This window comes from Macaca fascicularis, chromosome 1 (genome assembly GCF_037993035.2).
Source record: "Macaca fascicularis isolate 582-1 chromosome 1, T2T-MFA8v1.1".
Taxonomy (NCBI): domain Eukaryota; kingdom Metazoa; phylum Chordata; class Mammalia; order Primates; family Cercopithecidae; genus Macaca; species Macaca fascicularis.
The window spans coordinates 221,472,162-221,498,785 of NC_088375.1; the positions used below are offsets into that span (position 1 = coordinate 221,472,162).

At 45.7% G+C, this 26,624-nt stretch overlaps 1 protein-coding gene across 17 annotated transcripts in view; it reads right to left on the bottom strand.

The window, feature by feature from the left end:
• The window catches only part of PRDM2 (PR/SET domain 2), a 129,291-nt gene that overhangs the window by 20,410 nt on the left and 82,257 nt on the right, over positions 1-26,624 (bottom strand). For 12 of the 17 annotated variants that reach the window (XR_012425885.1, XM_074019759.1, XM_074019749.1 and 9 more), the window contains one exon: positions 22,134-26,520. The exons of 1 other annotated variant lie outside the window; for it this stretch is intronic. Coding sequence is in view for 15 of the 16 variants with exons in the window: in XM_074019759.1 (XP_073875860.1) it covers positions 22,134-26,520 (4,387 nt within the window). In the remaining variant the exon portion in view is untranslated. Of the gene's footprint in view, positions 1-17,179; positions 18,744-22,133; positions 26,521-26,624 lie in introns of those variants that run through there. 4 more of the 17 variants (XM_074019731.1, XM_045380265.3, XM_045380288.3 and 1 more) reach the window with 1 other exon arrangement.

Consider the following 26,624-nt stretch of genomic DNA (forward strand, 5'->3'; position numbering starts at 1 on the left):
TAGAGAAGCAGCCAAGATTTGAATCCAGGACCATTAGATACCAAAGCCCATGCCCCACTCCCTGACACAGTCCCCGTAGCAGTGAGGATTGAAGAATTGTTTCCAATATCCCAAAGCCAGGTGGGGGTGAGCCTTTGCCCACAGAGCAGCTGCACTGACCACCCACGACTCTGGCAGTCTGTTTCGGGCTGGACCCACCTTCGCTCAGAGGGCACCGGAACAGAGAACCTCAACCTCGGGTGCTCGCTGCAGTCCCCGGGGATACTAAACCGATCTGATGCCTGCTTTCTATCCCAACAAGTTCTGATTTCGTTGGTTTCAGGTACAGCCCAGGCATCGGGAATGTTAAAAGGTGCCTTTGCAGGCCACTGGTCTAGATCCCTGTACTCACAGTGTGGTCCCCAGACCAGCGGCATCATTTTCCCCCGGGAGCTTGTTGGTAATGCAGCCTCTCAGCTCCCACCCACTCCGAGTCAGAATCTGCAGTTTAAGAAGATCCCTGGGAGAGGCATCCGCATGCGGGCACCACAGGATCACGGGGCTGGGGAACTCCTTCGGCGGAGTCTCGAGTGTGGGCAGCCTGCTAGGCTGCAGTGGGCAGCAGGGGCCCGTTCTGAACCCTGGTGAGGAGCTGCTGCTTGGTGAAGTTCTGTAGACAAAGTCTCCAAATGAGGGGGTCGAAGGGGAGAGAATGAAAGTAGGCCTTGGGAGGCAGTGGTAAAAGTGTGACACCACGGGCCCAACGAGTCGCTGGGGTGCCTTCAGGTGAGACAGAGCCCTTGAGTACCACCGGTGGGGATGGTGGGGACACCAGAGCCGACCGTGAGGAATTAGTACACGCCTGCCCGTGCGCTGTCTTCATGTCATCCTCCCTTTAGCCCCGGGAGATGGGCTGTTATACCCTTTTTATGGCGGAGGGGACGGCAACACAGAGAGGTTAAGTAACTCGTGTACTTAAGAAGTGTGAATAGAAGGACAAAGGGAAGATTCATACCCAGATCTGATTCCAGGGCTGGAGTCAGCCTCAGCAGACACATTTTTCTTCCTTCTCATCAGCCCACCGCTGAGCCCCCAATGTGGCCTCCACGCTCCCAAAAGATCGATCACGCCCCTGCTTTGTGGAGCTTCTAAGCCAGGTTCTGAGGTCTTCATGAATTCCCCAAACCTGTTTGGGTTGAACTCTAAATACCCAGCATGTGACAAGCTCGTAACACCTGACCCAGCTGACAGGGAGGCTGGCCCGCCCTGGCCTGGGGTGACCTCGGCCCGGGAAACCTGCCAGCAGGGAAAGCCCGGCTGTGGCTGCCTCCTTTGCTGCCAAGACCCAAGAAGTGCAGGGGACCCCAGAGGCCGCAGGGAGCAGCCCTTCCCTTCCAGACGAGGACACCGAGGAGAGCAAGCAAGGCACTCGCTCACAGTCACACGCCAGGTTGTTCCTTGGGAGCGGTGAGGGGACAGGACTAGGCTCACTGCTTATTTGGGGACATTGATGATGGGAAGAAGGGTAGTTGAAACCCCTGAGGACTTGCTGAGGGCACTCAGATCTCTGTAACTGGCTCTACCTGCCTGGCTCCCCCATTGGACTGGGAGCGCCAGGAGAGCATGGTTGGAGTCTATTCACTTCTCACCCATTGAACCTGCCACGGGGCCTAGTACAGGTAGGTGCTCAGAGAACGTTTGCTGAGCAAACGGATGGCAAAGCCAGGCTCCTGGTGTGGTTCAACCCTGAAATGTGCCGTCCATGCTGCTCAAAAACCAAACCCTCCCAGCATGGCTTCCCATAAGGTTTCTCTCATTGCCAAGCTCCTGCCCAAACCCTGGGCAGGACAAGTTCTCCCATTTTTATGACAGTTCTGTGAACCTAACCCTACAGCCCTCAGGCCTCCCCAGCCCACCTTCCCCACTCCATTCAGCACAGGGGTTCGAGTCTGGAGAATGTCACCTCAGCTGGAAACACCGTCACTGCCTGTGACATGACCAGCCTGGGTGAGAGAAGCCCAGCAGGGTGGAGGAGCGGCTCCTCCAGCTTCACAGTTTCCTCCCTCGTCTGCCTTCACACCTCCCATCACACGCTCCCCTGCAGCCACCTGGTTCTAGGCTGCCCCAAATCCTGTCCCTTCTTTCCTCTCCAGTGGAGCTGAAACAGATTGCTTTCTTCAAAAGGCAGCTTCTAAGAGTAGGAGCGAAGCCAAAAAGAAAACACGAACGCAAAGTGTGTGAGGATTGATGAACATAGAAAAAGCAGATTCCCAAATGGGGAAGCAAGAGATGATGGTCCCTTATGAGACCCAGCAGAAGAGCCCTTTTTAGACGGTAAGATTCTGTAATGACACTAAGACTTCGTTACTGTCACCACTCCGTCTTTTAAAGATGATCTAGGTCAAAGAAGTCAAAAGGATTACATAAACCCCAAGGATGAAGAAAAGAAGAGCTCACCCTGTGTGTGGTTTGGAGTTGCTGGGGCTGAGAGTCTCAGAAGCCTCATGTGGCATCTGCCCTGGACCGAGAATTTCTAGAACATGATGATGATGCCTGCACCGGACCCGGAGCCGGTCCAGGGATGCTAACAATGAGAGGCAGCTGCCCCCTGCGGTGCTCTCTGCTCCTGCCTCGATGCTCAAGAAGCCTGTGGGAGCTGGGGGTTCTTGGCTCCCCAAGAGGTCAAAACCAGTTTGTCTCGGGGCGCCTGGGTGTGCCTGGCTGGCAGGGCGTCCCAGATGCAGGGCTGGCACTGTCACGGGAAAGCCACACTCACTTGGTGCCTGAACGGGTGTTGGTCAACATGGGGATGCTGCTGCCCGAAGGGCAAGGGCACCGTGGGCTGTGGGGCTGGAGGTCTCATCCTCAGAATGTGCCCAGGGTGCAGGGTTGAATAGTAAAGTCGGCTCTCGTGCCTTCTCCCTTTCTGTTCGTGATCCCCAAAGTCCTCAAACAGGCTGGAAGGTGGCCAGGACAGGACAACTCAATCTCCCTTACACCTGAGGAGCCTACGGGGGCCTGCAGGTGTCAGATGACTCTGATCCCGGCCGTCTGGCCCCACCCTGGACTGCTCAGACCTTCCCAGGATCCTGCACTCCACTCAGGTTGAGAACTGCTCCAACAGACACCCAGCCCAGCCAGGCACTATTTGGGGAGACCACGCGGAACGATGGCCAGGTGGCGCATGTGGAATGAAAAGTCTCCCAATGTTTCTTACACGTTACCAGCATTTCCCAAAACCAGGTTCAGTGGAACTGGTTCCCACAGACGCTGTATGTGTCCTCATAATCATTTGCATAATTGCAGCTAACATTTCCTGCTTACTGTGTGCCAAGAACTGTGCCAAGTGTTTGATACGGAATAATGACTTTAATCTTCCCAAGAACCTTATGAGACGGGCACTACTGCATTTTACGGATGAGGAACTAAGGCACAGAGAAGTTAGGCAACTTGCCCAAGAACACACAGCCGGCAGGCGGCAGAACTGGGATGGAAGCCCGAGCCATTTACCTCCAGAGCACAGGCTTGTGAAACCACACGGGCGTGTCTCTGCAGAATTTCTGGGCCTTTCATGTGCTGACAGGCAGTGTAAATTCCTAAGAGGAGACATGTTGTCATCTACCCCAAACTTACTTCCCGTAGTTATCTGATAGGCACTGACCGCTCACTCTGCCAGTTACTGTGGGTTACAGTGCTGAGTCAAGCAAACACACGCTCTGAACGCACAAGGGGAATTCTGCAAGGGATGGTTTTGTCAAAGCCTATCCCTACTCAGTTCCAGGAGAGTGGCTTTCCACACACAAGGGCCCTGGCCTGAACCGTCCCCTTGCCCCCTCCATAGGATGTCACTTCAGCCCCCGCTCACGTCGATGCCCGTGCCTGCAGTGCCCTCCCCAGCATGGCCTCCTCTCCAGCCCCAGGGGGCCACTACGGGAACACTAGGCACATGGAGCCTTTTGACCTATCTGGTTTGACCTGGTGCTCCTGGAGAGGCAGAGACCATGAGGTAAGTCTGACAGTCCTAACTCCGCCACCAGCAGCCTGAGCGGGTCACCTGCCCCCTCAGTACAGTTTCCTTTATGAAATGAGCCTAACGCCAACTTTGTACGGCTGGGGAAGCATTCCCAACTCTGCCTGCGTGGTGCCTGGAACAGAGCAGGAGCTCAATGGACCTCAATCCAGAGAGGCTCTTACAAGAGGAGACCCCTCCAACCCTCCTTCAGAGAGAGCTGGCCCAGCAGACCAAAGCAGGGAATCAGTAAATCAGCATGGGTACATTCCTCAAGCGTTTCTTAATTAGAAATAGAGGGATGTGTGTGTGTTCACCAACCTTTTTGATGGAGAAAAACACACAAACATGCTGCCTGACCACATTTTAAATTCATGACCCCAAAACTCCGGTGGGCTCCCAGCGCATATGCCTCCTGGCAGCCCTTGTCTGTTCCCTGGTGCCGTTCCCTTGATTACCCACATGGCTGCTGTTCACCGTCTCCCCTCTTCCTCCACATCTCCCCATCCTCACTCACCTCCAACGATTTCGCTCCCTATGGCACACACTGATGGTGGAACAAGACTCCCACAGTTTGTGCCCTGCCTCCCTTCCCAGCTGCCTTCTTCCTTGTAAGGTGGGATGCCGTCTCCTGAGCCCCACTCCTCCCGTGGGTGCCAGGCCCCATCCTCTTTCAGGCAATCAAGGCACTCCCCATTTCCACTCCAGAAGTCTCTAGTCCCGCATCCATGTTTTATTTCTCTCCCTAGCATTTATCATCTGACATGCTATTTACTTGCTTTCCTGTCTCCACCAACTATAACATAAATTACATGGAGTAGGACATTGTGTCAGTTTTGTTCACTGCTATATCCCCTGGTACCTAGAACAGTGCCAGGCATGTAACAGCAGGTGTAGGCCCCACATTTATGAATGAATGAATGAATGAATGGCCAAGATCTGCACTAACTTTCTGGACTAAATCACACCCACATTACATCATCTGTAACTTCCAGTTTTTGTTAAAAGTGAGGAGAGAACCTAAAACACTTATAAAGGGAATCTGAGTACAAAATCTTCCTATGCCTTTATAATCTCTGTCCTGGTCCCTGCACATTTTTAATTTTCTCACCCATACCTAGTTGGACTGCAATTTTTAAGTGAATTCCTATGAGCCTTTCTAAGCAATCAACTTGTTTTTCATAAAGAGCTCTATGCTATTCATCGGCTTGTATAATATTTAATTCGATTGTGCAAGTGTGATAATAAATACAAGTGGCATAAACAGGTTTGGGAACCAATGCAACTGACCTTTGGCATGCATTTCACTTGGCTGCTGGGAATGGAAGCACATGGACTCTCTCCATGAGCGGTAGTCAGGATTTCCAGAGGCAATGAAGAGCATGCATTAATATGGTGGGTTGGTCAAACTAAAGTCAGTTGGGCTTCAACTGTATGTTTTATCCACAGTTGGCGTTCCAACAAAAGTTCAGAAGGATTTCTCGTCCCATTCCATTCTCCAAGGCCCTGTGCTTTGCAAAATGTTCTTTTTTTTTTTTTAATAGATGGAATTTCGCTCTTGTTGCCCAGGCTGGAGTGCAATGGTGCGATCTCAGCTCACTGCAACCTCCGCCTCCCAGGTTCAAAGACAGGATTATCCTGTCTCAATCTCCTGAGTAGCTGGGATTACCGATGCCCGCCACTACACCCAGCTAATTTTTGGTGTTTTTAGTAGAGACGGAGTTTCACCATGTTGGCCAGGCTGGTCTCGAACTCCTGACCTCAGGTGATCCGCCTGCCTTGGCCTCCCAAAGTGATAGGATTACAGGCATGAGCCACCGCGCCCCCCTCACAATTCTTAATTCTCTGTTCTTCCTTAGGCAAGGGTGAACATGCTGGACTTAGTGACTAAGTAAGTGGAGGAGACCTCTGTGTTTGCTTGGAGTGTTTGTGACTCATGAGGGTGAAGGAGAAATGTCCAAGGCAAGCGATACTGTGTTGCAGATCCGGTTTTTGGAACAGCTTTGTTAACACAGCCCATTCAAATGCATATGGCTCCATGAACCCCGTCAGTGTTTAAACCCTAAGAAGATGATTCATTACTTTGAGCAAAAGTCAGAAAATGTGCAAGGAAAGTCATCCATGGCTATGTATTTTGGGAGGCTCTACTTGGGAAGGATCTCCCCATTCCCATCCCTTAGGAGGTCAAGTGTCAGGAGATGGAAATTCAAGCTTGGTACCACAGAAAGGGTCACCCTATCTTCCGGTCCAAAAACAGGGATAAAAGAACCTAGAAATCTGAAGGAACAGTTGAATAGTTTACCCCCATGAAGTTCAGGATGTTCAGTTATCGTCAAACATAGCCTGTGAGGACTCGTATCGTTGGTGTGTGTACCAGTGTAGACTGGGAGGGGAGACTGTAATTCCACCAGTACCTTTGAATTAATAAACTGTGCTGTCCTGGGTTTCTAGCACAGTTTTATGCTGGTCTCTATGGGTTACTGATTGGCTTTCATCATGCATTTTTAACCTTAAGGACTATGCCCAGAGGCAGTAACACTAATTTTAATTAGCTATCGCCAGCCATTTTTTTCGGCTTGATTTTAATGGATCATTTACCCATGGACGGGACATTCTCTGTTCAATCACCAGCAGTTAGTTGCCCCAACATTCACATTTTAAACCAAGAGGTCACAAGTTAGGGTCACATAAGTAGGTCACTGAAGCGGAGCGGTAGCTTTGGCTCTATTATCCTTGAGGATTTTTCTTCTTCTTCCACAAATACTGAGTTCCTACCACATGCTCAGGGCTATGGTGGGTGGAGGTGAACACACACACGCAGGGCGCTGTGTTGGCAAACCCCCAATTCTCTCTCACCTACGACACTCAGAAACGTCCCCAGCTCCTGAGCTGCCCCTGACGCATCTATTACAGGGTTGTTATAAGAATTAAGGAAAAACATAATTGAAAGTGTTCTGAGAGTTGAAACGCGCTGTAAGTATATCAGAGATGGTAAACAAGCAAAGGAAAAGAATTTAAAATTAAAATCAGAAGAAATTCAGTGATAAGGGATACCATGCCATTAAAAATTTAAAAATTTTTTAAAAAAGAAAAACTTTAAAAGCCCTCAGAAGTCCGGGTAAGACTCATTTGACAAGCTGATAAAAACGAAGATTTCAAAGTCTCACCCCCAGAGATTATGGTTTAGTAGGTCTGAAACTTTTAATCCCCCAGGTGATTTTTTAATGTAGGTGGTCCACTGAGCAAACATCCTGGGCAGATAATCCAAACTAGTGCTCCCACACACCCAGGAACACAGGCAGGAAACAGCACTTAGAGCTGTAATTAACAATGCAAACCAAACCACAAAATGCTCTTACCTCGCCATGTGCCACACACAACTCAGAACACCACCTTAATAAAACACCTGCTGTTAGCTGGCACTCACAGGCTGTGTCTGTAATTTAAAAAAATACTTTCAAAGGATATAAACCTATCATTAATTACAGGGTTGAAATAACCTGGCACGGCATATATTTCAACTACAATATCTGACACCAGTTCATTGAGGCCTATCAAATGGTTGGCTCCTACATGAAGTTTGTAAAGTTAACACAGATTTGTTTTCACTAAACTCACTTGTAAAATTCAATCACAGGAGCCTAACATAAGCATGAAGACATTAAGAGTATAAAACTCACACCTGTTAACATATACACTGGCTATGAGAGAAATTCCAAAACGATTCCAGAGAAACATCCTGAATCCATAAGAGAAATCCGTTTCATGGGCAGGTCCATCAATCTCTGCTAAAGGTAGTGAACTACAGGTACTTCCATGAGTTTGTAAGGACCAGCTCTTTAAAACTATCAAGATTCAACCACTTGGCACCAAATAGATTATTTATTGTAAACATAAATTAAAGGACACAGGATGGTAAAGAGAAGGAAACTCTTGTTTCACCTGGCAACAAATATTTGCTGAGAAAGGAACTGATTGCACTTTTACCCAAACTTTTGTTTCATTCTCTCCACAAATCATTTCTTTAACTCATGTGTTTTGGGAGCTTAAAAGGAAAAAAGCAGTCCATTATATGTGTGTTATACTTAATACTCTCCTATCTAGGTCACTTGTCCCAGCAACATCACTTACCAGCACAGATCAAAAGCCAAAGTCTATTATGTTTTGGTTTTTGGCTTTCTTGGAGACAGGGTCTTGCTCTGTTGCCCAGGCAGGAACATAGTTGTTCAATCAGAGCTCACTGTAGCCTTGGCTTCCTGGGCTTAAACAATCCTCCCATCTCAGCCTCCTGAGTAGCTAGGACTACAGGTGTGTGCCACTGTACCTGGCTTTTTTATTTTTTGTAGAGATGGGGGTCTCACTGTGTTGCCCAGGCTGGTCTTGAACTCCTGAGTTCAAATGATCCTCCTGCCTCAGCCTCCCAAAGTGCTGGGATTACAGGTGTGAGCCACCGCATCTGGTCAAGACCTATTGTTAATGAGTGAGCAAACTGTGTCCAAAAATCCATGTTCTGGATTTAATGCACTTGTAAGGGAGGTCCTTGGGAGATCTCTCAGGGCCTACCATCTCTTTGTTGACATATGATAATTAACAGGACCACAATCTAGCTTCCCAGCCCACAGTTAACAGAAGCATAACTAAAGGATGCCAGGAAGCACAGACAATATCCATGAGTGACAGATGGAAAAGGAGATCTTGAGGAGTACGCTCTTCTCAAAAGTCACATCTCAAGCGTCTGGATCCTCTAGTGTGGGGTCAGGATCTCCTAAATGCCAGAATCATCTTTTCTACAACAAAGTATTAATTGATGGTTACCTTGAACCCTCAAAGAAGGGTGAAATTGAGTCCAGTGTAGTTTTAAAAAACAGAAAAGTAGCAGACACGAGATCACAGGCAGCAAATACGTGGCACTCCAGAACCACTTCGCCTTTGTGCATACAAGGCAGACATGGGTCACTTAGCCAGCCCTCTTTCCCTGAGTGTGAACCCAGCGTCAGAATCCAGTTCTATGCAGCACCCTGGGCAACTGCTCCCCCTACACAAATGGAAACCTGCTTGTCAACTGTGGCTTGGAAAGACTTCTGTGAAAATAGAAGGGGGAGAAGTTGACCCCAGAGAGTAGGCTCATCCATCCTCTGGGCTGGTCAGTATCTAGATCTGCTTCTTCTCTAACAGAGCTAGAGGGATGAGGCTCCATCCCTGGAAAACAAACAAACGAGGCCTGGCCAAAACCTCAGACATGCTGGTTTCCCAAGAACATACAAAATGGGTTCATCCCGGGAAGAACTAAGACATCCATTCACCTGCAACACACTTTTAAGCTCCTTCAAATCTGCTGGTGCTTCTTGTCCTGCAGACAAGGTGCTTACTAAGTCACATTGTCTGCTGCTTGATGGCGATGCCACTAGAAGGCGGCACAGGGGCGTGACCAGGGGCTCCCTTCTGGCTCCTCACTCCCAGACCCACAGACGAGAGGTAGAACAGACTCGTGATTAAAAGACGAGCCGGACTGCCTGGACTTGACTCCTGGCTCACCTCCTACCATCTGTGACTTCAGGCAAATTGCTTGACTTCTCCGTGCTTCAGTTCCCCCATTTGTAAAATGGGAGAACATAAAAGTATTCACAGGGCTCTTTTGAAGATTAAATGAGGTAATACATGGAAAGCCCTTAATATCGTGGCCAGCAAGCATTGGTGATCATCCTTACATTATTATTGTTTCAGCAAATCGAGGTTATTTGGCTTTCATGGTTTTACAGAGCTAATGAAATGCTTTCTTCTGAACTTACCTTTTAAAAACTGACATTTGGTTTTGAAATTCAAAACCAAGAGAAATAGAAAGTTACAGGGAGGAGGTGATAGAATAAGAATGAATCATCTTTTTTTCTCACTTTGAATTGAAAAATGATTTCCTGTCTTACAGCTCACGTCTCTTTAGTTCTGATGGGTAGGAGAACCTGCTATAAAAAGGAAGTGGCTCTGGTCCACACAGGAACAACTCTGGCCTGGCAAAGACACAGCTAAGGTCCTCGGTGTCACTGGTGGCCAAACCAGGAGTTACAGGCCACTTGAGAGCTTTCTCTCTGGGCAGACGCAGGAGATGAGGGAATGTTCTGGCTACTACAACTCACGCTGTCATGAAATCTTATACATGGCATGCCAGGCTCAACTTTTCATCAGATTCAAACTGAGATTAGAGAGGACATCATTCAGTCATAATAGTGATGCTGACAGCAGCTGACGTTGACTGCACTCACTGGAGTGAACAGCATCTGTGGTCCTTCCAGGCTGCTCTCAAGTTGTCTTCGCAGCAATTCTTTGTGGTCAGATTGATTATCTCCCTTCCACAGAAAGGAAAACTGGGGCTCAGAGAGGTTGAGTGACTTGCATAGATTAAGCTTACAGAACTATACGTGATAAAGCCAGAATTCAAATATTTTATTCAACAAATATTTATTGAACAGCTACTACACGCCAGGCTCCGTTCTATTAATAGATGCTGGGAATGCAGCAGGGAAGAAAACGAAGTTCCTGCCTGGGTAGAACTCTCATCTAAGAAGGGGAGACACAGAGTAAACAAACATAATGAGTCCATAAACAGAATGTACAGAAGGCTTAAGGGTCTTGAACAGTAAAGCACAGCAAGGAAAGGGATGAGGGACCAGGCAGTGTGACAGATCGATGGTCAGGAAAGGCTTCTTGGAGGAGGTGCCAGCTGAGCAGCCTTCCAGGTCCAGAGCCAATGCCTGTACCTACATTCCGCTGCCTGTCATGAAAACAGTAGAACCTCAACCCCGGCTAGCGCTGGCCTGCACCTCACCATCTTTTGTGGAATGCAAGTGGCCTTCAGGAAATTCTGAACTTTGAATTTCCATTGCCGTAATCACGGCAGACCAGGCTGAACTGAAGCTCTGTCTCAACTTGCATTGCTCCCACAAGGGGCCCTGGGTCTCAGACTGAGAAAGGCTCCGGCGATCCTAGGAGACTGAATGTCCAGAGCTCCCCAGGTACCAAGCTTGTCCGACCTGCAGCCCACAAGCCACATACAGCCCAACACAAAATTCATACACTTTCTTAAAACATTATGAGGGTTTGTGGTTTTTTTTTTTTTTTTTTAGTTCATCAGCTATCATGTTACTGTATTTTATGTGTGACCTTTCTTCCAACGTGGGCCAGGAAAGGCAAAAGATTGGACATCCCTGCTCTCTACTCTCCATGAACCCCGTGGCTCAATCGCTCCGCACTTACCTAGACAGAGAAGAACACATCATTCTAGGAGCCTTTAGGAGTGTTTTAAAAATTCTGACAAAGCTCTAGCCTCACCAAAGGATAGAACCACCCACTCATGAAATTAATAGAAACTTATGCTTCTCAGTTTCCACGAAGGACTTTTTTTCTCTTTCAGGGCTTTTGAAAAGTGAGTCGTTTTGGCAACAGCCTCTTCCTCAAGTTCTTTAGTGATCACCATCATCGAAGGTCCCCACATGCTGCCCCTTTCCACCCGGGGCCGGCTACTAAGACCTGGCAGTTTCCTTAGCAGTGCCTCCCTAGGTCTGTTTTTGTGATGACTTGAGCACCTGGCACCGATTAAGCGTCCGCTGTCATCACCAGCGCCACCACAGCCATCAGCCACTGGATCCTCACTGGGAGCACACGCTGCCTTCTGTAATGTGCACGGCACATGGTAGGTGGGGGGCACAGAGCTCCACCGCAGGCCAGGACGCTGGGATGCCACTGGCAGCGTGCCCTACCTTTCAGTAACTACCAACACCCAGGTAAGGAACACCCAGATGGGTAGGCATTCAACGTCCATGTTTTTCCCATGATCCTATACACTCTCTCTGCAGCAGAACTGCTCTCTGGCCATCAGCATCTCATATGGGGCACACAACAGCTATGTACATGCAAGTCTCTCCAAAACCCAAAGGCACAGTGATTAGGTGGTTTCAAATTGTAGTTGAACTTGGCTCTGGAACCAGATGGCTGGGTTTGGTGTCCCCACTTGTAGCTATGGGAAATATTTCAAGTGACGTTGCCTATCTCAGAACCGGTTGATCTATCTGTAAATGAGAATACCATCTCCGTCAGGTGTGGGAGAGCGCAAAATGTAAAGAACTCAGAAAACTGCCCCCAAGCATTGGAAAGGCCAGTGATACTCCAGGTGCCTCCTCACCTGCCTCCATGGTGGTTAGCTCCACCCTGAGGGTGCTCTTAGAGTCCTAGGACAAAGTCCTCCAGGTCTACAGCCTGAGACCTTGATGATTCAGATTGGCTATTGAAGGATGTTTTCTGAATGGCTGGCTGACTGAATCACAACAGGAGAATGTGCCTGAATTCACAAGTCCAATAATAGCCTGGAAATAGAAGCCATCTGAAAATGTTCTAAACTTTAGCTGGGTTGGCAAGGACTGGATGCGATTATAAAAAGCAAGTGAGAAGAGAATGTTACTGCAAGGAAAATTGAATCCATGAGTTTTAAATAACTTCATTCCAATAAAAAAATATTAAAATATATTTTGGGCCAATAATTATTGCTATGACAAATGCAAGCACTGTACATTGAAATTCTGTTAAGTTAAAAAATTAAAATAGCCACAACTGTCTCCTAAGGCCTAAATGCCCTTTTGTTAACTTACCTGTGTAACAAATTCCAGATTTTTTAAAAGTGAGTCCTATTTTAAATGTACATTTACATTTAATGCTAAGACTCAGTAGCTATGTAAGTAGGATTCCAGATTATATCATAGGCTCCTGTTTAAACCTGAATAAGGAAATATTTTTAGCTTAGGTATGTTCTGAATCAGAACACAAACCTGGGCTTTAAAATCCACCTGTAGCTTTCTGTGGTTGCTGAAATGACACTCCAGTTCTCTCCCCTCACTGAGTAACTCAGGTGGTACCTATGAAAAGATGTTCAGAAACATGGCTTGTTCTGTTGACTTCCTGTCATGGTTTATCAGCTGGACATGGGAAGGCACATTTAGGCACCAGTCTTCCGTAAAATGTTTATGGTTTCCAGAATGTCCACCTGAATTTCTATTGTAAAAAAGTGTTGAAAAGAAATCCAGCTGGCATAAAGGAGGCAGAAATGCAAGCATGTGCAAATCCTATTACCCGCAACAGGTCGACAAGTTTACTCTAATAAGTATTTCTGGGTTACCTTTTAATGATTCACAATTGAATGTGATTTTTGCAAATGCAAGTAATTTAATGCAGAGTCATGATGGTTTTCTCAATTCTTAATGTAGAAAACTAAATGAAATCTACATACCCGCTCCAGGTTGTAATCCTGTACTTTAAAAATAACCTATCAGCAGAACGCAAATACCTATTTGTTTTGCATGTAACGCACTATTTGCTGAAGTTGGGAGGCAGCCTAGACCAACTTTCTTTTTGGGTTAATGGCCAGCAGCTCAAGGTTCTCCGCTGGTATCTGAGGAGATGCTTGAGGATCCCTGGGCCTTGAGAATCATCTCCAAAATCAAAGGGTATTACTATAATGAGCTTGGCTTCTGTTAAACAGTCACATTGCCGTTGATGAAGCAGATGGCTCTATAAAGCCAGCTTGATTGACCTGAACTAATTGGTCTGTGATGGGGGTAGAAGTTTATTCCACAGTGAGAGGGAAACTAAAAGCAAATGGGTCCAGGAGCAACTCCTGACTAAAAGTCTCGGTACACCAGGAAGATTTCCTTACCCACAAATGACTGTTCTACTTGCTCACTAATGCTTCCAAAAGCTTTTATGGAGAAGGGACTGCATCCTGTTTTCTATATTTAGACGAAATAAAATTCCTTAAAAAACAAAACAAACAAAAAAACCTACCTATAAAAATGAGGGACTGCACAGTGCAGCTTGGAGTTCAAATCCCAACTTGCCACCTTACAGTTGTGTCCCCTTGGAACAAAATCACTTTCCCCAAATCTGTTTCTCCATCGGTAAATGACATCAACCTCAGGCTGTCATTGACAAGACTTGTTTTGTAGATGCTCAGCAGAGTACCCAGCGCACAGCAAGCGTTGGAAAGCCACGCTAAGTCCACCCTAAAGCTTCTCAGATCATTCCACCACCACTCAGAGGAAGTGGCACAAGGGCAGAAGGCGGGGAGGGAGGAAGTGACGTGACCCTGTGTAGGTGGCAGCAAGGATTGGGCCTGGGGCCGCAGCAGAGATCCATGGCACCACCAAGGAGCAGTTTTGCACTTTTTTCCCTACATGCCACCCACTCAAACCTCAAACCATATTCAATTTCTATTTTGACATTAGATGTTTGGTCTAAAATCTTAATGTCCACATGTCACCATTCTCACCAATCTGGACCTTTATTTTTCTTATCCCATAATACTGTGTATTCAAGGTTCTGCTTGTGAGGCAAACCCTTCAGGAAAGGTCAAGCCACCAGAACGGCAGGGCCCAGTGGGGCTTGGGCCTTGGACCTTGGAATCAACATAAGCCGGAGAGAAACTACACATTAGGCCCATGGTTCCTTCACCCTCAAGGCGTACCACCTCCTCTTTCCACCGAGTGGACATGGCTCAGGATTGGCTTCAGAATAACAATGCCCTAATGCCAGCTGCACGCCCCCGCCAGCCTGAGGAAGAATGGGAAAACAACACTGCCCACTTTGCAGGATGATTATAAGGATGACACGCGGCACTGCGAGGCCTAAAGCGCACACAATTCTCTAGCAATTGAGAGCTACCCTCATCTTATTTCTTCCCATATTAAATTCAGAAATTCTCCTGTGCCCTTAATTTACCTGGGGTCTTTAAAGTACATATTACCCAGGTAGGTCCCAGCCCTAAATGGACTCATTGGAAAGTCCACTTGTAGGGCCTTGGAACTAGTAGTTTTGACAAGCTCCCCAGGTGAAGTGTGGAACCCACAGTGTTGAAGGGCAGGGCTTGTGGCTCCCCATTTTGTTAAGTCTAGCAGAATGGCCCATCCACACCTCCAACGCCCTCGAACATACGCTCAACAGCAGTGCTTTACCAGCACCTTCACTGAGGCTGCCCTAAGCGGCAGCTGCAGGGGTGGTGCCATCAGGCAGGAAAGAGGCCATGACAGCTGGGCCTGTAAAGACTGATGGGGAATGACAAACCATTTTCTGTAGCTATCAGCCTGGTCTTTGAAGCACTTTAAATGTGGCCTTTATATCCGAGTCAACCCTTTTCTCATCCGCCTGTGCTCTAATCCACTTTCAAGGTAAATTGCCCTTTATGATTTTTTTTATGGATTCAAGTCAATATATTCAAAGCGAGGTTCAATATCAAATCAAAATCCACATGAATAAAATATCAAATGCATTAAGTGAGCGATAATTTTAGTAGAGTCATTTTAACGTAAGTATTAAAAGCCGGCAGTCATCTAGATTATCGGCACTCAGATATTAAGCTAGAAGCATCTCCTTGACCACCTAGCCTTTGGGGAATTGTGACAGCGAGGAGGTCTGGAATGTGAAGTATAAAGTGGGGAAAAAAGCCACTATGAAAATATAAGCCCCACAGAGGTCAGGATTTTTGTCCATTTTGTTCAGTGATGTATCCTAAGCACCTAGAACACAGCCAGGCATACCCTAAGTACTCAATAAATTAAGTTGATTTTGTAAAATATCTTGCTAGAAAGTACTTGTAACAACTGAGACGAGACAGCCAGCCTAGCAAGGCATTTACCAGAAACACTGTGAAATGCTTCAATGGTAACAGGGACGGAAGGCTTTAATTAGCTTTTGATTTTTTAAAAAATGTTTAACTCTATCATAAAAGAGTCAAAGCAACCCAAACAAGGCAGCTTCGCCCTTGGTGAGATGGATGTGACATGGTTCCTTGGTGACTCCTCCAGTAAACATCTGAGTCCCTGTCATGTTCCAGGCAGAGCCAGGGACACCGTGGAGACCAAACCATCACCGCACCCTTTCAGTCCAGTGCTTGTGTCTGACAGCATCCAGATCCAGGAAAAAAGATCTCCTCCTCGAAGGCACACTCAGAAACCAGCCAGTCCACTCCCCACTTTTTGCAGACTGGGAACTATGATCCAGAATGTAAAGGAACTTGCCCAAGGCTAAAACACCAAAGACATAGCCATGGAGGGCGCTTGTTGGAGGCCCGTTTACTGAAGGTACAGGAAGGGATGAACGGCCGGCAGATGGGTTCGGATGGAAACCCAGTTCTCCCGCAAGACCATGCTCTTTCTCACAACGTTCAGCTCCTCACAGGGCACTGCTGCGTGTTCAATCCTCATTTGTTTACAACTCCTAATATCAAAGACCACTTCCAGATTCCCACCAACCTCTCTCCTCCTCCGTGTTTTTCTAAGGGAGATATATCGTATGCCAGAAACGTGAGCATCTGGCCAAGGGAAGCTGGCTATCCCTTCACCACCTTTCCCTGAGGAGTGAGTGACAGACAGATGTGGTTAGCAAACTGCTATGATGATAAACTATAGGAAATCGCTTATAGTCAGCCATTTTTAATCTTTTTTTTTTTTTTTTTGAGACGGAGTCTGGCTCTGTCGCCCGGGCTAGAGTGCAGCGGCCGGATCTCAGCTCACTGCAAGCTCCGCCCCCCGGGTTTACGGCATTCTCCTGCCTCAGCCTCCCGAGTAGCTGGGACTACAGGCGCCCGCCGCCTCGCCCGGCTAGTTTTTTTGTATTTTTTAGTAGAGACGGGGTTTCACCGTGTTCGCCAGGATGGTCTCGATCTCCTGACCTCGTGATCCGCCCGTCTTGGCCTCCCAAAGCGCTGGGATTACAGGCTTGAGCCACCGCGCCCGGCCGCCATTTTTAATCTTAAAAAACCCCGGCAATTTCATATAAACTGAGTATGTCATCACAACTTTTTGGTTGCATTCCTTGGAAATCCATAGAAATAAACATCAATCTACAAATTAAACTGTCAGGAAGCACAGAGACCCCACAGATGAAATTATTTTATATTTTACTCTTACCCGAGTGAGTTCACAAGGTACGTCTTGGCATCGTTGCCTGACTACATGTCCACCCTCTACAAAGAATTCCAACTGGAATGAGCACATGTTCAGTTACTGTCAAATAGAAACAAGTGAACAGACACCAGGTGCACTGAGCAGACGCCGCACTTTTAAATTAGAGCGCGGCCTTTGAATAGTCCTCCACACACCTTGTTTTATCCCCTAACTGCTCCCAATTACGTACAAAATGCAGTCCTTTCACAGATGTTTAGAAAGTTTTTTATTGGTTACAATAATATAAAATGCATTGTTTAAATTCTCCTCTAGTTATTAAGTGTTTGCAGCAATAGCACAAAAAAATCTTTTTTTAATACATCTGACGAGCCCCAGTGATTTCAATGCTGGAGGGAAAAACAGCAAACAGCACTCTTGTCTATCTATAATTAACCTCTCTCTCTCTCAATGCTACATTGGTTAAAATCAATGGACAACCCCTTTTGGTATGTCAAATTGTAAATTTTAATGTTTTCATTAGAATAGTCTTTTATAGCACTCTCCAAAAAGAAGCAATAAAATAACTAACAGCAAAGTTCAATACAGGAGCACTCTCTGGGTTAACAACGCCAACAAAAAAAGTGAAATGTAAATCACATATAATACAATTGAAGCGTCCAAAACAATTTAAATAATTTTAAATATTTTATTTTTAAACTGCTACAAATGCTTTATACAATATTTCAACATAAAGTCCCCATAACAGAAATGTAACAAAATGGGAATGATAGTGGAAGGATTAAAGTGGCACAAATTCACCAAACAAATATTAAACTACAAATTTTTAAGAGGTAGATTACTTTTGAAGTCGAGAACAAAAAACAGTATGAATAAAACCTAGCCGCTTTCCACCAACTCAGTCATTAATTTAGGGGGAGGCATAAAATGCAAGGACAAATGGTATTAATATACTTAGGAAGAGGCCAATTTGTTGTTTTTAATCTCTATTAGAGATGCAAGTGTAAAACCTGGTATGCAAATTCATTTATACTTACGTGTAGACATACATCTGTACAGGCCTGGGATGCGCCTGTGCATTGATATATTGCTAAATAGTCTCTGATAATATAATAGTTATAAATTAGTGCCAGATAAGAATCTGAGAGGATAATGCCCATTTGGATACACAAACGCAACACCAGAATAGGCATAAAAAAGAGTCCATATCCAATCTGGTTTCCTCTCCATTAAGCTGGCAATCTACTTGTGATTTAAAAAAACAAAAACAACAAAAAAACAAGAAATACCAGGGTAAGAGATCAGCTAAATGCCTCTCTCTGTCTATAATTAATTTAAAAGAAAGGCATCAAGAGCTGATATGTGACCAAAACGTTTTAAATGAGTGCATCCAAATTTGTCATCCCTGAAACCTACAACAAACTACTGCTAAAACAGAGAACTTGCTTTGCAAGGTTAAGTTCAAATCATTCCTTTCTCCACTACGTGCCAAAAACAAGGGTCATGCTCAGATCTGAGGTACCAGTCCCATGACGAGGAGCCAGTTCATCTGGCCCGTCTTACAGTGCCCTTCTCTTTGGATCTCAATCACCTGGGCGCCCAGCATGCGCGTTGGGCCCCACCGAAGCAGCAGATGCCTGACTCTAAGCCTGCCGGCAATCAGTTGAATGTTAGGATTTTTGAGTCAGCTTCAACTGGTCTTGCAAGCTTGGTAGATTTCGTATCCTTTGCCGTAGTGCTTATCCTAAGTTGAGCATGCAATACCTTTTAGTCAATTAAGGTTTGTTTTGTTTGGGGGGCTTTTCTACAGGAAGTTCCTAGAAAATAAGAAAACTGAAGATAAATGACAACATAACATAACCTTACATGAACTGACCATGTTAAAGAAAAAGGTGAATAGACCGTAAGACAAATGTCATTAAGACGACAACACACACATGACTGAAGGTATTTAGGAACGAGCGTCCTACCCAGAAGATACACCCTGCAAGGAACTACACGCATTTATTTCCAAGGGGTGTAGCAGAGATGGAGGAGAAATCAGCACTTTATTTTTTTTAATCAATTCCTGGTAAATGGAAAAACTTGGTCTAGAATTTCATTTTGCTTCTCTACCTTTAAGTTTTCTTGACTGACTGCGACAGGAACTCAGTTTGAAAAGAAAAAAGTAGCTCTAAAAGAAGTATTAAAGAACCCAAAAACACCATGGGGTTCACAAAGGTGAAAGATGGGTAGGAGGTGAGTAGAGAATGTACCTCTTTCCTTCCCTTTCTGTTTTATTGGAGCCCCTGGAAATGATCCCTTAGCAACAGATTTAAACTCGGCACTACAGAAAGCCATGGTGAGGGGTGGGGGGTAGGTCACTGTAGTAAGAGCTGCAGCAGGAGAACCTGAATGACTGTGGCATGCCTGCTTTCCTGTGTTTTGTCCTAAGAAAAATATTTGGAGCACATGGCTTTTTGACACCTTGTCTGGCACCATGGCTTATGTTCCAGGAAATGACCCTCAGTGTTAAGGAGAAAACTCATGGAAAAATCACATGGCTGATTGCAAGCATATACTTGAAAAACTGTGGAATCCTAGAGTGGCATTGAAATGTAAAATATCTGAGTATCGAAAACTAGCTCTTAATCACAGCTTGTTGTAAAGATATACACAGGACAAGGATGTGCTGCCTGTTCTATAAGTCATCCCTGCGTACCCAACAGGGTAAGTAAAGCAAGCTGCAAACAGAGTGAAAGTGAGTATTCCTAGACATGTAATAGATGTGATGATTCCTTGTGTCAGGAATCATCCCTACACAAAATTTACAAGTAGAACTATACTTAAACAGGAAGACGACCGTAGTTCAAACAACTCCTTATCAGTGTAATGCAACAAATATGCACTGAGGCTGAGGCCGCCTCTGTAAGAGCCCTGGGCGACACGTTAATGACAATCATCATATTACCCAGGTCTAAGTTTACGAATCCCAGTTTTGTGCTAAACTAACTACAAAGTACTAAGACCAAAACAAACACTTCAAAGAAATGCCCACTTTTGTGTCCAGATAGTCAAAATATATCTTGATGAACATTTGTTTTCTAATTCCCAAGAACACTTCTCAGGTTTATGGTGAGTTGGTAAGTGGACCCTTGGATCACATTCCTGACCTACAGATGTGTCCACAGCACAGTTCCAGCACCTCACACAGAGCTGCCACCAATGCCTGTCATTACCGTCCACGGTTAGGACCATACAATGTTTTCTTATCTGATTCTTCTGTGCTTCCTTTTAGGCCAAATTTCACTCCAGCAAGGTAACCCACTGTTAACTATCAAACAAAGCAAAATAATGAAAATTAACTGGAGCAAAGAAGAGACATTATTTTTAAGGCACTTTAGTCCTCTGTAGTCTTAAAGGTTACTCAGAAGACACTGGGTAGAGGCTATTTGAATAGACTTGATAAATTTATAGTCACTCTGACAGCTATTCTTTGCAGAAATTAATTTTTCCAAATCAACTTTAACCCTGAACTGTGTAAGTGGGGCCCAGTGCAAAACAAGCACTTCTTTTAGATAACACTGAAGACAAAAAGGATAGAAACAGTACATTCTAAAGCATCAACCACCTGAGAGGTGTTTTATAGTACAATCTGTGAAAATGAAGGCACATTCTGTCTGTTGAAGATATAAGCAACTGGAAAAGGATTCAATTTGATCATGTCCTATTGGTGTGGCACCTCCAGAACACAGACTGAGCGCAAACAGGTGCACAATTCAATTACTAAAGGCAAGCAGTTTTGACAACTGATAACACAGGTGCTTATTTTCAGCAGAGCTAACCTCCAAGATGCTACCTATGTATGTGCCGTGGCCAGAGACCAAGTGTTGGTCAGACCTATGGCAACTAAATATTTAACACATTTATGAAGTAGTTTTTTAAAAATCTGATCCATTAATCCTATAGTAAATCATTCAAATCAGCCTGAGTTAATGATTCTTCTCTATCTTTAGCTGTGATTTAAGGCACACCAGCATTAAAAATTCTACCTGATCAATTATGCAGAGCTAATGGCACCTGTGTCCTCGTGACCTCTACATAACGGCAGTCGCGTCCAAACTTAGGATCCCTAATTCCGCTTGCTTAAAGCACCAAAGAATGTTCAGATACCAAAAGCTATAGCATGAAGGCCTAGAGTCAGGTGGCATACTGTGAAAAGACAAGATTTACAAGTATTTTGCAGAAATGCTATCTGATGAGTAATTTTCACGAGACTGAACTATTCAGAAAGAAACAGCAGGAATTCCAATACACATCCACTTCGGACAAAGGACTTAGAAAGTCTGAGAATCCAATGTAACAAATTCAACCACTGCCCTCTCTCTTCATCTGTCACTGAGAACAGTTCTTAATATAGGAAGCACAGGCAATAAAGCAGTAAAGTCACTTCAAATCTAAGACAAATCCTTCTATCATTAATGAGGAGACAAAGGTACTGACAAACGAGGCTGCCATGCCCTGGGTATCACACCGGCCTGAAAGAGCCGCCAAGGGTCCTGCTTGGAGTTTCAAGCACGTCTCTCCTACTCTGCTTCCCAACCAGAACCTGACTTGTTTACTGTCCTATGGCTGAGCTCAGGAGGTGGCGGACAGGACTAAGGCCTTTTTAAAGGACTATGTTTTGTTTTGACCGATGCAATCAGTTGTTAATATTTAAGCATTGGCAATGAAAGAAAGTCTCAGGTACTAGATCTATACTGAAGTCACAGAAATATTAAACAAGATTGTAACAAGGTTTACTAATGAACTTAGTGACCCGTCTTAACCTAAGAAATGGCCTATGATCAGGAAATAAGACACGTGACACTGAGCTATTACCCAAGACATAAAGGAAGTTTGAGAGGATTTCATATTTGCTTAAGAGTACTTTTGAGAGCTTTTCTATAGTTTCGAATTCAATTTACATCTGGCCATATTAAAGAAGTGGCACCACTTTGTGAGTCCTAAGTCTGAAATTAAAACTATTTATTCATCTCTAAAAGCAGCCAAAGCAGTGACCCTTCATGCCTTTAACTTATGCAACAGCTATTTCCTTTCAGTGTTTAGGTCGAAATTTTACAGGGAGGGGAAAAAAAAAAAAAAAGCAACAAGAAACCAAAAACCGCCCATAGGCAAGGATACTGTCGCCTTCCCAGTCTTTCCCTCCCACCAGCTCCTGGGCTTACCTGAAGTCCTTCAGCTCCTGCTTGGCGCTGCCGTCCTCTCTCTTGTTCTCACTCAAGTCAGCAGCAGCTGCCAGCTGAAGGCTTCGGGTGACTGGCCCCCCGCTCCGCTCTCTAGATTTTATATTGAACCGGTCTGTTCTTCTCTTACTCGCCAAGGTGGATTTGCTTTGTAAAATGGCTTTGCTTTTCTGTACCCTCACGTGCAGGCTCCGCGATGTTTTGCTGGAAAGCTGAGCAGAATGATTTTTGGCCACAGCTTTAGGTTTCTTCCCCTCAACATGAGTTATTTTGGCCATTCTTATCGGGCTGGAGTTCCTTAAAGAGGAGGAGCTTGGTTTTTTGGATTTCACCGAAGCTGCAAACTTGACGTTCTGCTTGGACCTGAAGGATGAGGAGGGGAGCGGGACTTGGGTGGGGCCTGAGCTGCGGGCTCTGGTCTTGCCCAACGGAGTCTGCATGCTTTGCATTTTAATCTCCGCATCCGCTGTCCGTCTGCGGTGGTTGCTGTTGCTGTTTTTGTCACTACTTGCAGGTGATGAGTGTCCACCTTTCTTAGATGAATGAGAAACTTTTTTTTTGGGAGGGGAAAGGGGTTTCTTGGGACAGCTGAAAGCGGCGTGTTTATTCAGGCTTCCAATGTAAGTGAACTCTCGATTACAGTAAGGGCAGATGTGAGAGGATGACTCACAAGCATTTTTCAAGTCAGCCTTCTGCTTTGCAGATTTGTTTTTCTGAAGAATTGCTTTCTGTACAAGCTGATTTTTTTTCTTCAATGCATTTAATTTGAGCTTATTCGAGGACATTTTGCTGAGCTCAACACTAAAGTTTAGCCTTTTGGGCTGTCCCATTCGTCGGAAGGCATTTTTCCCAGAGTTATCTAAAACCACCACGCCATTTTTGGGTTGCACAGTTTGTTTTAATGGTACTGGGTTCTTCTTAGGCGTGTACCTCTTCTTGTCACTTGCAGAAGCACACGCCAGGATATGTTTGTGCAACTCCGGCATGTTGTCGACACCTTTTCCACACTTGGTGCAGCGAATGGCAGTAGTAAAAGTCTGTGGAATATTGTGTGTAGTGAAATTTGTGGCTGTCACACCAATCCCCATGGGGTTACGGTGATGGTACTGAAATGGAGGTGGTTTAAAGCTTGGGTAATGCTGATTGAGGCCTAATCGAACATCTGGATCTTTTGTCTTTATTCCAGAAGCCATTATTTTTATAGTCGTGTAAAGCTCTTCAGAGGAATCGTTTAACTCCTCTTCTTCTTTCGAAGTTTCTAAAGGATCTTCTGGCAAGCTCTGCATATGCTCTACATGGGCCTTGCTGGGATCTGTAAAGTTTTGGGGCCTCAGAGTCCCGCTTTCAAACTGGTGATGTGTGCACACCTTATCTGGGTGGAGATCTCGCTGGTGCTGCTGCAAATTGCACAAAAAAGCAAATTCTTTTTTACAAACAGAACACACAAAGATATTCCCAACTCCATGAAGCAAAAAGCGATGTTCTGACAAGTCCGTTTTATCCTTAAAAAGCTGCACACAAAATTCACATTTGAAGGGCCATTCTTCAGCATGAATAGATAAATGTTTGGTTAGATCTTTAATGGAAAGAAAAGGTGATTCACAGACATTGCAAACAAAGTTTTTGTTGAATGTTTCCTGAACAACATCCTGTTCAGCAGCAGACTGGGGCTCTTCCCTGGGTTTCAGACCTTCATTCTCCAATTCCTCCTGTTTGAAAGATATCATGGGGAGAGAAGCCTCCAGATTATCACCAGAGGAAACAACAGATGAGATCGCAGAGAGAGGAGGTGGAGAAGGAGAAGAGGAGGAAGATGAAGAAGAAAATGAAGAGGAGGAGGAAGATGAAGAGGAGGAAGAAGAAAGTGTTGGAGGCCCGGGTGATGCGGCAGACATCAGGGACTCCACAGGAGGAATGGGAGAGGGAGAGGGGGACACTGTTGGGGACAGAATTGGAAGTGGGGACTGTGCAGTGGCATTTGAGAGTGGAGAAGGGCATGGATGTGGAGATGCACTGGAAGAGGGGGCTGGAAGAGGTACGGTAGGAAGGAGGGGAGGGGGCGGAGTGGCAACAGTTAATACCGGGGGACAGGGTGGAGGGGAAGAGGGATCTGTGGGGATCAAGAGAGGAGGCAGCTGACCAGATGAAAGGGAGGGTGTCTGCAGGGCAGGTGATGAAGGACAAACATCAGGTGGGGACTCAACAGTAGGGGCAGGGAAACCAGAGTCCGGACCGAGGTCAGGATCTGGCTGAGCTTCTAGGGATTTACAAGGACTTGGGCTCCTGGTCATATCTGCAGGGTTTTCTACAGGTAAATCGATGCCATTATATTCATTGAGAAGAACCTTCTGCAGCATGCAGGTGGTTGGTTTCCTTTTCTTTACAGCACTACATGTAGGCTGCACTGAATGATTCTCTTTGAATTCCTTGCCTTCAGAGTCACTACAAGGCTTTTTATGCACACTGAGATCTAAGACAGATTCCCACTGGACTGGAGTCTTGCCTGTACCCTCAGTCTTCTGTTTGACACCGCTGGATAAATCCAGTGGCTGCTGGTTGCACACACTGCTAAAAGCAGAACTGGCTGTCCACTCTTTAGACATTTTATATTCATCAAAGCATGGAGGGCTCACAGTTTCTCTCTCATCTCTCCCAGACAAACTCCATGCTGGTGAGTCGCTATGACTTTCTAATTTGGATTTTTTGGAAGTCAGCACTGCATCGGTCCACGCTGCTTTCCCATCACTTGGCTTTCCAAAGTCTCGAAGGGCAGGACTGTGCTGTGGAGAACTGGGAGGAGAGCTGGTCCGCCTCTTAAACCTACTTGAGGTCACAGGCAACATTGATGCAGGAGCAGACACACAAACAGGACCTAATTTAGCTATTTCAGTTGCTGAAATCCCTGCAGGAGGAGTTAGTTTATCTTGGGTTTGAAGAAGTTGCTTGAGCTTTGATGACAAATAAACACTTTTCTCTTTATGGAAAGACACTGCCTCCGTTGTTGATATGCTAAGAGGAAGACTTAAGGAGCAGGAGGGGGCCATGGGGTCAGAATCTGCTTCGGCCTTAATTTTGGGCAGTGCAGGCGGGCTCGCCGTTCTCCGTTTCTTGGCCTCACTATTTGTGCTGCCCGAAGGCTCTTTAGGAAGATCTTCTGTTACAGGGACCTGTGTGGTCTTTATATTTTGAGTAATTTCCACTGTAACTGGAGTAAGCAGACAATTTATACCATACAAATCTGCCGAAGCAGACTCCATCTCAATCACATCACAGTTACTAGTGTTGTTATTAGTTTGAATTTTACCATCAATATAGTAATTTAAGTTTTCAGAGATATTGCTAGAAATGTCCATGATGTACACGTCATCTGCTTCCCCTTCCTCCTCTGGCTCTGTGCTTGGTACATAGACGTTCTGGGTGGCCTGGGCCTGTTCTGCTGGAGGCTGGGGCTCTTCAAGGCCTCCTTTTCGCCGTACACCTTTGGGAATCAGATGGCGTTCGTGAACTCTACGCTGATGCCGTCTCATATTAGTATGAGTTCCAAAAACCTTTTTACAATATTTGCACGGATGAAGTTCTTTAACTTCCCCATTCTCTTCTACAACAGAAGAATTTACTGTGTCTTGGGAAGCCTTCTCTGAATTCATGATCAGACAGTCTGGCCCAAGACTGGGAGGACTCAACTCATCTTTTGAAGTAACGTTTTCTCCAGATGCTTTGCCATCAGCCAGGTCCTCTGACGGCTGTAGTGTTTGGCTGGGTTTCCGCTTTAACCCTGCTTCGTGGCGCCGCTCATGCCGCCGCCGGTTAATCTGTGTGCCAAAGGCTTTCCCACAGTACTTACATTTGAAAGCATGATTGATGGTGGATATATGGATATGCATGTGACGCTCAAGCCCCTGTTTGGTTGTAAACTTCCTTTCACAATGCTGACATGGAAACATAAACGTTTCAAATACATCACCATTGGCCTCTTCTTTAGTTCTGGGGATTTGCATGGCAGGTGCTACCTCTGAGAAGTCTTCAAGAGTTTCTTCTGAAGTTGTTTTTGGTTCCTCTAATAAATCTTCTGGCTTCTCATCACACCGTATTTCTGGCTCTTTCACAGAACTTTCATTTGGCATGCTGGCTTCTTCTTCCCCCTCTTCTTCCAACTCATCATCATCATCTTCTTCTTCATCCTCCTCTTCCTCCTCCTCCTCTTCCCCCAAATCATTCACCTCACAATCTGCTGCTTCTAATCGCTCGTCTGGTTCTGGCTGTGGCTCCCAGGCAGGGGCAGGGGTTGCTAGTTCTGGAGGAACCTCCTGGAGGGTGGCCGGCTGCTCAAGTGCTGAGGCTGAAGGCTTCTCTTCGTCTTCTTTAGGACCTAGAAAGCACATGGAAGCAGAAGCATGGAAGTGAAGCATGGGAAACCAGCTACTTGGTGAATAATTTGTATGATTCAAGTGATTTCTCTTACCACCTAAAACA